The sequence below is a fragment of the Haliotis cracherodii genome, unplaced genomic scaffold (genome assembly GCF_022045235.1).
Source record: "Haliotis cracherodii isolate W230 unplaced genomic scaffold, xgHalCrac1.p SCAF_17, whole genome shotgun sequence".
NCBI lineage: Eukaryota > Metazoa > Mollusca > Gastropoda > Lepetellida > Haliotidae > Haliotis > Haliotis cracherodii.
The window spans coordinates 22,666,299-22,678,316 of record NW_027266272.1 but is presented as its reverse complement, the minus strand read 5'-3'; the positions used below and the strand labels follow the sequence as shown (position 1 = coordinate 22,678,316).

At 40.1% G+C, this 12,018-nt stretch overlaps 1 protein-coding gene across 1 annotated transcript; it reads left to right on the top strand.

Annotated features, from left to right (window-relative positions):
• Window positions 1–1,405: 1,405 nt before the first annotated feature.
• Window positions 1,406–11,041, top strand: LOC139464963 (large ribosomal subunit protein eL27). Its single transcript, XM_071246595.1, has 5 exons — window positions 1,406–1,432; window positions 3,810–3,892; window positions 4,797–4,966; window positions 7,414–7,524; window positions 10,952–11,041. The coding sequence occupies exons 2-5, from the start codon at window positions 3,812–3,814 to the stop codon at window positions 10,998–11,000; spliced, it is 411 nt and encodes a 136-aa protein (XP_071102696.1). The 5' UTR covers window positions 1,406–1,432; window positions 3,810–3,811; the 3' UTR covers window positions 11,001–11,041.
• The last annotated feature ends 977 nt before the right edge of the window (window positions 11,042–12,018 follow it).

Below are 12,018 nucleotides of genomic sequence, written 5' to 3'. Positions count from 1 at the left end.
ATACAAACCACTCTACCAACGTCTCATACCAATAGATACAATCCACCTTACCAACGTCTCATACCAGTAGATACAACCCACCTTACCAACGTCTCATACCAATAGATAAAATCTACTCTACCAACGTCTCATACCAATAGATACAAACCACTCTACCAACGTCTCATACCAGTAGATACAACCCACCTTACCAACGTCTCATACCAATAGATAAAATCTACTCTACCAACGTCTCATACCAATAGATACAAACCACTCTACCAACGTCTCATACCAATAGATACAATCCACCTTACCAACGTCTCATACCAGTAGATACAACCCACCTTACCAACGTCTCATACCAATAGATAAAATCTACTCTACCAACGTCTCATACCAATAGATACAAACCACTCTACCAACGTCTCATACCAGTAGATACAACCCACCTTACCAACGTCTAATACCAATAGATAAAATCTACTCTACCAACGTCTCATACCAATAGATACAAACCACCCCACCAACGTCTCATACCAATAGATACAATCCACCTTACCAACGTCTCATACCAGTAGATACAACCCACCTTACCAACGTCTCATACCAATAGATAAAATCTACTCTACCAACGTCTCATACCAATAGATACAATCTACCTTACCAACGTCTCATACCAGTAGATACAACCCACCTTACCAACGTCTAATACCAATAGATAAAATCTACTCTACCAACGTCTCATACTAATAGATACAAACCACCCCACCAACGTCTCATACCAATAGATACAACCCACCCCACCAACGTCTAATACCAATAGATACAATCCACCCCACCAACGTCTCATACCAATAGATACAACTCACCCTACCAACGTCTCATACATGTGGATTACCCTGTCCTACTCATGGCCCACCCGACCCGAGTACCCGAGTAACCCATCCCAGCCCTATTTGCATAACTTTGATTCGAAATGCTTAATAAACATATATTAGCGTTAGAAACTAACAGTCCACTAGTCCTTACAATGATAACATATAGCAAAAACCTTAAAAAGGGTAAATGTCTACTTGTCCTTATGATACTTTTACTATTGGGCAGCTAGGCAAGGACTATAGGCTGCTGCCAATTACTAACGCTGCGTATTGTTTGAAACAACCTAACGTGTATTTCGGGAACATATTCACATAACCTTTCTTATACTATTATGCTTCGAGTAGTACACACGGTTTGCTTCTCTTTATTAAGAAGTGGGGTCTAAAATATAGTGATGATAAGACAATTGTGATACTTTTTGGCAATCTGTAATTCATTAACCGTCGTCTTGGTTATTCATCCGCTGTAAGTCTGGTATATAACAAATTAAATGTCAACCAGTTGTGTGGAAAGCAATATTCCCTAATTCCAACTTCCGCTTAGCCTCTTTTCCGTTTACGTCCCATCGCAGGCAAGTTTTCTGCAAATGCCGAGCACAAATCGGTTTCAATCTGCAATACAATTCATTGATAAATGACTTTTAATGAATGACATCTTTTTCTGAGACACCTATGTTTAGTTTATGTCCAATATTTTACACTCCCATAAGCGTTTAAATGCAACATAGTGAAATGAAATAGACTCTACAGACATTAAGTAAACGTGACAGGATTTCATGTTGTAGATCTTAGTGTCTATTGTATATGTTTTGACTTTAAGTTGTCGATTCGCCACATCGCGTTAAAAAGTATAAATATTTGGGGTTTTGTGGAAGCAGTTATGACAAGTATGTCTGTTGTATGAAACAGTTTGTATGAATGAACTATTGGGTCTGTGATAATGTCCGTCCCATGTTGATCATTTGGTGTTTATGTGGTAACATTTACTTGGAAACTGTACATCAAGTCGAAGAGATTTCGTTGATTCCGTGAGAATATCCAACGGTAAATATTGTTTGGTTTAATTAGTGGTGATCTATGCTGCTTTTTCATCTTCAGCGTAAAATGTAGGTACCTGCTTCGTCAGATTAACATATTTGGTAATTTTCTATAATCAAGGGAACGAAGTAAGATGTTTGGTAATCAAAAGACAATATGACAATGAGTATTACTGTCTGTTCATTTTAATGTTTGTTCTTTCCACGAAGTGGGTATATAAATTATCAGCTGCAGCACAGTTCTGTCTTCAATTTTGATCTTTGTCAGTAATATTGTTGGATTAGAACAGTTGGTTTATTGTTGAACGCCGCACTAAGCAATATTCCAGCAATATGCTGGCAATCTGGACATGACAATCCAGTGAATGACATCATGTGTGTTGATCTACGCAATTGTGGGATTAGAACCAGACACAAAATCCTCGTCCTATACTGGCTTGTGACCAGTTATCACCGAGAACCAGTTATTGCCCCACCCCCTGTTGTAGCGGGCATGAGATGTCATCTTGTTTTACTTTTTCTCATTTTCATTAGAAGAGAGAAATGTTTATCCGGAAATGATAAACACCACTGACACCAGTCAGGAAATATTAAAAAGAAAACACTATGTAAGCACATTACTCAAATACAACTTTAGAAAAGACACTCCGGCGGTGTCACCTGAATTCCTTGTGAAATCAAAAATCCAACAACATAAAGATGCAAATTAAATCATTATTTACAAGTGATTGCAATAATTTAAAAACCCGACAAACAGTCTGGAAGGTGTTCCATGAATTACCTGCCCACTTTCAGACATTATAAATATTAAAAAATTGCAAAAGGTAAGAGACAGATCGTGTCTTGATTCAGTTAAAATAATGTAAACGATCACTTGAGAATCTTGGATGAGTTATCATAAAACTGAATACATAAATACCGTATTCGACATAATAAGCGCCCCGCTCTAATAAGCGAGCAAGGCGATATTTGCTAATATATTGGCTAGTGAACAATCCCAATAAGCATGATAAGCACCCCTACCGATTGATCAATGTACACAAGACTTAATTATTCGTGTATAATACGTGTGTTATATGCATCCTTAATTGTGGAAAATTAGATTGTGGAAAAATATATCTGTCGTAAACATTTCAGGCTGATAGCATAAACCACAAAATTTACGATCTTTTAACCCTGTTGTATTTCACCAAAATGACATTCTAATAAGAGCCCCCTATTTCTAATTTTGAGAGTGCCCTGGGCGCTTATGTCGAATACGGTAGTTTTAATATTATCTGCCAGACAGTCGGGCAGGTGGAGGAAACATTAATGCAGCCCGACAGAATAGTTACCACCCATGGCAAGCAGTTATTTCAGACACTGTTGCTTACCATATGTCCAAAACACAATTCTTTAAACCTTATTTAGGTAATTTTTCCAAATTGCATAACCTGTAATGTTTGTATCACAAAATCCATAGTATTAAATTTGGGGAATATTGGTTTACTCAGTTAGCAGATGACATTGATAAGAACATTTGTCATTAATTTTAGTGAATTAAATATTTGAGTGCCATACCAGAAATAATAAAAAAATGTTATTTATATGAGTGAAGTGGTGCACATGATCACATGGCACATGCTGTTTAAACCATGGTGGTAACTGGTACAGCAAGTCAAAAGGAAAGTTCCATTTCTCACTGTTTGAAAGAAAGAAATCACCTCAAACTTTTTTTCACGGACAGAAATATGCATATTTGTTCATAGCTTCACAGAATTCAAAGTTATTGGTACAGTCAACTTTATTCCTGGAATATTTCAGAAATTCTGCTTTGACACAGTTTGAAAAACTGTTCCTTTGCCTTGTTTTGAATGTTTGTTTCGTCCATTTGGTAGATGATAATATATTTATGATATATTTGTCCTTGCAGCCATGGGCAAGTTCATGAAATCAGGCAAAGTTGTCCTTATTCTTGGGGGCAGATTTGCTGGACGTAAAGCAGTCATAGTAAAGGTAAGTACTGAAATCATTGGAAGTTTTGGTATGCGTACATATCTATATCTATTGATTAACAATAAAATTCCCATCCCAGCAGGCAACATCAACAGTATTTGTTCCAGATCAAGCATTTTTTTCGCACTGTGTTTTGAGTGGGGCACGGTCAAATAAAAGGCCAAAATGTTGCAAAATTTTGGAATGTAAGGTGGACTGAAAATATGATTGTTTTATTCATAGACTCTATTTTGCATCATGCACTACTTTTTGATAAGTGGTTTAGGAAAACTCTCGTCACCTGTGAACCAAATAATCACTCCACCTTGAGGACGGTATAAGAATCTACTTCGAAATGTTGCATTGCAATAAAACAAGTTTTCCATGAAGTTTGTTTTCTTATTGACTCATCAACATCAGGGATTTATCTTACGAACTAAGTGCCCTTGGCAGGCAAATTGTGAAAAATCGTGACATTGTTTTTATGTTCTTATTTTCATAAATTCGGAGGAATTCAGAAATTATTCATGCAGATTGGGAGCTTTTTTCTGTTATTTGAACTTCTACTAAATCTAAACAGAAACAATGTAATACAGTTACAATCATTGTTTGTAGAATAGATCTTCAGCAACACATGCATGCCGTGACAGGCGACTATGCTTGGCGTATGAGGCGACGAACGGGGTCAGGTGGTCAGGCTCGCTGACTTGGTTGATGCATGTCATCGATCCTAATTGCGTGGATCGATGCTCATGATATCAATCACTGGATTGTCTGGTCCAGACTCGATTATTTACAGACCACTGTCATATAGCTGTAATATTGCTGAGTGTGGCGTTAAACAACAAACTAACCAAACCAACAATCATTGTTTGACACTAAATTACACTGCCATAGTTTGAAGGAAACATGTTTGTCTGCACAGAACTATGATGAAGGAACACAGGACAAGCCCTACAGCCACGCCCTGGTGGCCGGTGTAGACCGTTACCCCCGCAAAGTCACCAAGTCTATGGGCAAGAAGAAACTAAAGCAGAGGTCCAAGATAAAGTCCTTCATCAAGGTCTACAACTATAATCACCTTATGCCAACCAGGTGAACAGCCTTAGAAAACCTTAATTCCGGAGTTGCCAGTCCTTCTTGATCGAGAGAAATGTTTGCTGCTTTTATATTTTCTGTCAGTTCTTTGGGTTAGAAGTAATAGAACTGAATTATTTAGGACTTGTTCAGAAATATGAAATACTGCTTGTCAATGAGGACTACCATCATTGGGTTTTTACTTGTCCTCAGTGACCCGTGAAGATCCGGGGTACAATAGGTCTTCAGCAACCCACGCTTGCTGTTAAAGGTGACTATGCTTGTTGTACAAGGCGACTATGCTTGTTGTACAAGGCGACTATGCTTGTTGTACAAGGCGACTAAGGGGATCGGGTGGTCAGGCTCGCTGACTTGGTTGAACCATGTCATCGATCCTAATTGCGTGGATCGATGCTCATGACATCAATCACTGGATTTTCTGGTCCAGACTCGATTATTTACAGACCGCCGTCATTTAGCTGGAATATTGCTGAGTGCGGCGTAAAACAAGAAACCAACCAACTTGTCCTCAGTACAGTTAAGTAGTCTTTCGCTGTCAAAAGCTGCGTAATTTAGCTTCGGAATTACTGGTTGTGTCCATGATATTCTTTCTTCCAATATCGGTACCTGTCACATTACTTTGAGAACTGCCTGTGTGGTGTAGTGGATAGAGTGCCTATTTGGAGAGTTGGTCGGTGGTTTGAACCCCAGCTCGTGTCATACCACTAGACGTGAATAAATGGTGGTAGTTGTTGCCCTATTCCACCTCACATGAGTCATGATACGATAGCCCATTTCTGGTGTCCCCCGCCTCAATATTGCTGGAATATTGCTAAAAGCGGCGTAAAACCATACTCACTCACTCATGATACGATATGTATCATGGTCGACCTGTGGGAATTCTGGGTAAGAGCATAGGTTGTAAAAAGTAACTAAACAGAACGGGTGGTCAGGCATGATGACCTGGCTGATTGTGAGTTATTGTATCCTAACGGCGTAAATTGATGCTCATGTCAATCACAAGATTTTATGGTCCAGACTTGATTATTTACAGACCACTCTCATAGAGCGGTAATATGGCCCTGTAAACAGATGCACAAACATAAGGTACTTAATTTGTGCCGTTTTTGCGTGAAATGGCATTGTGAGGCTACATTGCTATGCAATATCAGTGATAGACAACTGGCCACTTGTCTGTTAGTCCAGAGGGACTATCCTTCTCAAATCTAGCTATGTTAAATATACCACTAGTCTGAAATGAGATGCGGGTTAGTTAGGTACAGTACCCCTGACTTATCAATATTAAATCACAGTTGCACGTACAATTTGTTCAGTGTTGGGTCACCTTCCCAAATTACAGAGTCGGGGACAAGTAATGTTTCAAGTGCGTGTCAGATATATTCAAGGAAAGGCAGCTTCAGGTTTCAGGTGTGACACAATATATGTCCTTGGTTTTTATTCCACATTTCTGAAGTATCTGCTTCATGTGTAATACACATTTTTTTATGTCCTACAATTTACAAACAAATCACAGTTGTACACAGATCACAGTTGTACATTGCTGCCATTAGTAGATCTTGCTTCCATATGCAATCTCTTTAGAATCAGGTCAGGTCTGTATTAGGACATCCCAATACAGGTCACATCACAACGACCTTTTGTGAACTTTGACCAACCAACAAAATGACGAAGAAATGAAACGACAAACAAAAGTCAACATCAGCCAATCCGAAAATGTCTTTCTCAAGCTTGGGGCAGTCGGGTAGCCTAGTGGTTAAAGCGTTCGCTCATCACGCCGAAGACCCGGTTTCGATTCCCGACATGGGTACAATGTGTGAAGCCCATTTCTGGTGTCCCCCGTCGTGATATTGCTGGAATATTGCTAAAAGCGGCGTAAAATCATACTCACTCACTCACTTTCTCAAGCTTTGTCATTAATTTTAAACTGGGGACTTCCATTCCATGACTTTGCTTTGCAAAATATGGAAATTCTCTTCCGTTCAAACAGTTCGCCCACGATTATGTTTCTAGGTTTGTCAGCACCATACCCGTACTTGTGGGTTTCACCGAAGTGGTAAACGTCTAAGACCTGCATCACTTCAGGCTTTCCTCCCACATTAAGCTGACAAGCCGTGAAGCGAGAAACCGACGATAATTTCCACAGAATCGGTCGTATATCCCTAAACTGTTGTTTGGAAAAACTCTGTGTTAATGTTTTAGAGGTTGCATGATCCGAAAAAAATGTCCAACTGTCTCTCTCCTGATATACAGCACTCTGGTTGGTCATGGTGAGGTGGTTCTGCCTTGACTCATAATGGGATGTCCTCCGATCTTTGATTAGCGTTAGCAAGAACAACAGAGATCTGAATTATGAGGATACTGCTTCTATATGTTTGCATCACACCATTATTCAAAGAGATGTGTGTAACGTTAACTTGAATAAAATTTACTCCCTTCTATTTCAGGTATTCCGTTGATGTGAACCTGGAAAAGTCACTTGTAAATAAGGATGCTTTCAGGGACCCTGGACTCAAAAGGAAAGCAAGACGAGAGGTGAAAGCAAAATTTGAAGAAAGGTGAGACCAGTAAATGTTGAAGACATATAAACTTCCAAACATCAATATCGTTCTACACACTTCCGCTCATCTTCCCAGGGGGGGGGGAGGGGGGGACACGGGGACACGGGTGGCCCAGTTGTCTAAGGTGCTGTGATTTGCTGTGCAGAGTTGCGACCCTTGGGCACATTGGAAACCTATGATTGTGGGTTTGAATCCCGGTTCGCCCCATTATGTTTTTAGGTTTGTCAGCACAATACCCGTGTTCGTGGGTTTCACCTGTCCGAGACCTGCATCACTTCGAGCTTTCCTCCCTCATTAAGCTGACACACCGCAATATCACTGGAATACTGTTAAAAGCAGAGTTAAACACAACTCACTCACTCATCTTCCCGAGGCAAGAGCGTCCACTAGCTTTTTTATCAGTCCTGTTTCCACCTTTGCCACATCAAGCCTATTTTCCTGTGCTAAATATGATTGGACTATCATACATATAGATGGTCCAATCAGAGAACGTTTCACGAAATCAACATCCATGACTGGTACACATTCTTAAGAAAGTGATTCACCCCTGCCTGTCTTTGTTGGCAGATCTTTTTCATTAAAAAACAATTGCCTGTGTTTTTGTATCAGTTATGAAATCACAAATGATTTTGTTATCTGATCGACTAGGTCGTGGCCTATGGTAGTCGCCGTATTTGTGAAGCCATGCGAGATAACAGCTATCTGATAAGATATCACGCTTTCATTACAAGGGGCACAACTCGTGATCTACGCGAGATGGCACCAGGGTCGAGTCAAGAAAAGTGGCCTTGGTGCGGCAAGAGTAGAAACTAGGCTTTGATATAGGCTAGTAGACATGCTTGCCTCGGGAAGATGACTTCCGCTAAGCATTTGAGCCTACTATGAACCTGAACATAGTCATGTGGCATCACGTTTTTAAATACCCGAGATTCTGGGCAGAAAGAAGGCCAAGGAGTTGAGAAGGGAAGTAACTCTAGCTAGTTTGTTCTTCCCCCATCTTTAAAGCCCCCTGCTTATCAGCTCACCTGTTTGAAACAACTGGACCAATGAAGTTGAAACTTCACAGGGTTGGTCCTACAGGTTTTGACACCTGCATGTGTTCATATTTGTGGCCTTTGTGCAGTCATTTTTGTTTGAAAATAACAAAGATATGTTGTGCATTTGTAGTTAAGTTGGTGGGGCTCAACATTATGTTCAGTATTTTTGCGATATTTCAAACATTGATCATGATTTGAGTTTTGAGCTCTTCAAGGCTGAAACTTCATTCTTATGGCAGTAACTCATTTGTGTACAAAAATACATTGAGGTTTAGGTCCTCGTTTGGTTTTATACAGGCTTTAACACATATGTACATTTTCTTGACATTGATTTTAAGTTCTCTCAAAATGCATATTTGGCTTTGTTAACTTTGTCCCTGATGTTCAGACTGAGGGACTCAAAATGTTTGGACAATTTTTTTTCAAGTTAGATGTTAGTTTGTAGCCCTCACTGTTAATACTGAAGCTATTTGAATGACCGCGCCTTTTGTTATGTGGCTAAAGTTGTTGACATTTTATCCAGGTGAGCTACAATGCCTTGGCTCTGTGTTTTCATCTTTCATGCTCTGATATCTGATAATGCATATGTAAATTGACAGGGGGAACAGGTAGCGGGGCAGCGAAATGTGCCATGGTTCATTGTGTTCAAAACATACAATTGTGGGTTCAAAATTCTTGTTCGACCCAATTATGTCCCCTAGGGTTGTCGTGCTCACCATACCTGTGCTCATGGATTGCACCAAAGCCGTAAACGGCTTAGACCTGCATCACTTCGGGCTTTCCTGAAACATCAAGCTGACATGCCGTAATTGAGCCACTTTTCAAAGCAGTGTTCTACCCAATTCGCTCTTTTATGGCATAATAACAATCAACTGTGATTAGGTTTTGCACCTATCTTAGACAAGAAAACCTCTGCCCACCTGCTCCTGCTGAAATTGAGTATGGCTATGAGAACCACTTTAACAAATTTGGAACCAGTGAAGATCTGGGGTAGAATAGGTCTTCAGCATCCCATTCTTGCCGTAGAAAGCGATTATGCTTGTCGTAAGAGGCGACTAACGGGATCGGGTGGTCAGGCTCGCTGACTTGGTTGATGCATGTCATCATATCCCAATTTTGTGGATCGATGCTCATGATATCAATCACTGGATTGTCTGGTCCAGACTCGATTATTGACAGACCGCCGTCACATAGCTGGAATATTGCTGAGTGCGGTGTTAAAGAACAAACAAACAAACAAATAAATAAATTTGGATGTCGACAGCCTAGACAAAAGAATAGGTATTCTCTGGATCTGCTGAAACAAACTGCCCTGACCGTTGGACATGTACATACATTGCCTTACTGGTTGACATGAGTTTGTTCCCTGTTATCAACTGATAAGGATCTTTTTACTCCATTGGCCCACGTTCCAAGGTGTACTGATTAGTTGTGTTTTTTATCGTTTTGTGTATGGATGCATTATGTAGGACTTGTGGTTAATGTAACACAAACAGATGATTGGAGCACATTTAACTTTGAGAGTAGTAGGTCGGTGGCCCACGTTCCAAGGTGTACTGATTAGTTGTGTTTTTTATCGTTTTGTGTATGGATGCATTATGTAGGACTTGTGGTTAATGTAACACAAACAGATGATTGGAGCACATTTAACTTTGAGAGTAGTAGGTCGGTGGCCCACGTTCCAAGGTGTACTGATTAGTTGTGTTTTTTATCGTTTTGTGTATGGATGCATTATGTAGGACTTGTGGTTAATGTAACACAAACAGATGATTGGAGGATATCTAACTTTGAGAGCAGAAGGTCGGTGGTTTTATCCCTGGCTGTGTCATTTTAAAAGATGGTACCCGGTACTTGCTGGGATTCTGCCTGGTGCTGGCAGTAAGGGGATAAATCAAGGACTGGTCGGCTTGGGGTCCGTATAGTCTTCCTTAGGGAAGCTGTGCACCTGACACTGCTTAGGCCGAACACTGTCCGGCTTACTTGCACATTTTGACTGTTCATGACTGACTCATGATCAAAATACTACCAAATGAAGTCAAAAACGACTTGACATCCAAAACCAATGTTAACCAATATTTTGTTTTCTAGCCTGCTATAAGTAATATCAAGCAGGCAGCTTTCCACAAAGTGTTGCTGTGAGTGGGGTTCCATGTTAAACTGCAGCATTGTATCTCTGGGCGAGCACTGTGAAGTGGAGTTAGTACGGACTAGTACAAGCAGCCACACACACATGTGCATGCATGTCACAATATGATATAAGTGCAATAATCTAGAATGCAAAGTTAAACTCCATTTAACCTCAGCTTGCGCCACACTTGTCAGTAGCTGATATTCTAGAAGAGTAAGCAATGTTTTGACTATTTGTTTTATTGTTCTCTCTGTTTCAGATACAAGACAGGCAAGAACAGATGGTTTTTCCAAAAGCTGAGGTTCTAATTGTACACTGGGGGAAAATAAAGTAAAAAAAATACATCATATGTGTTCTTGTTTTATAGTTTCATTTGCATTTCAATACCTATGCAACCCTCATTATTTGTACCAAGATTATTCACAACGGCTGACTTGGTTGATGCATGTCATCGATCCCAATGGCTTAGATCGATGCTCATGATATCAATCACTGGACTGTCTGATCCAGATTCGATTATTTACAGACTGCCATCATATAGCTGGAATATTGCTGAGAGAGGCGTAAAACAACAAACCAACCAACCAAACCAACACATCAACCAGCATGGGTATTCAAGGCTAGAGCTGGTCCTCAGCAATGTATCCTGGTCGTATGAGGTGAACTACCGTATTCGACGTAATAAGCGCCCAGGGCGCTCTCAAAATTAGAAATAGCGGGCTCTTATTTGAGTATAATTTTAGTGAAAGAAACAAGTTAAAAGAAAAATTCTGTGGATTATACTATATGCTGACAGCCTGAAATATTTATGTACGACAGATATATTTTTCCAGAATTTAATTGTCCATAATTAAGTGTGTATATAACACATGAGTGCGTATTATACAGGAATAAATAAGTCTTGTGTACATTGATCAATCGGAAGGGGTGCTAATTAGGATTGTTCGTGGGCGCTTATTAGAGCGGGGCGCTTATTACGTCGAATACGGTACTTGACATGGTGGTCAGGCTCTTGGACTAGATTCATCAAGGAGTGCTTGAGAAGTTGATCCATACATATTTCCTCAAAAGAAGTTCACGAACACCCAATCGGTCATTGGATTAGTATATCAATCCCTGGCTTGTGTGTTCGGATTAGTTGCAGGCCACTGTCCACCTATGAAGATCCGGGGTAGAATAGGTGCTTGCTGTAAAAGGCAACGATGCTTGGAAGAGGCGACATAGGCTGGTGGTCAGGCTCGCTGACTTGCTTGATGAATGTCATCGATCCCAATTGCGTGGATCAATGCTCATGATATCAATCACTGGATTGTCTGGTCCAGACTC

Excerpts from the sequence above, each read along its gene's own strand:
- LOC139464963 (XM_071246595.1), top strand. The coding sequence starts at position 3,812 with ATGGGCAAGTTCATGAAATCAGGCAAAGTTGTCCTTATTCTTGGGGGC. Across the intron at positions 3,893-4,796 it reads GTAAAGCAGTCATAGTAAAG|AACTATGATGAAGGAACACA; the intron begins GTAAGTACTGAA and ends TTGTCTGCACAG. Across the intron at positions 7,525-10,951 it reads AAAGCAAAATTTGAAGAAAG|ATACAAGACAGGCAAGAACA; the intron begins GTGAGACCAGTA and ends TCTCTGTTTCAG.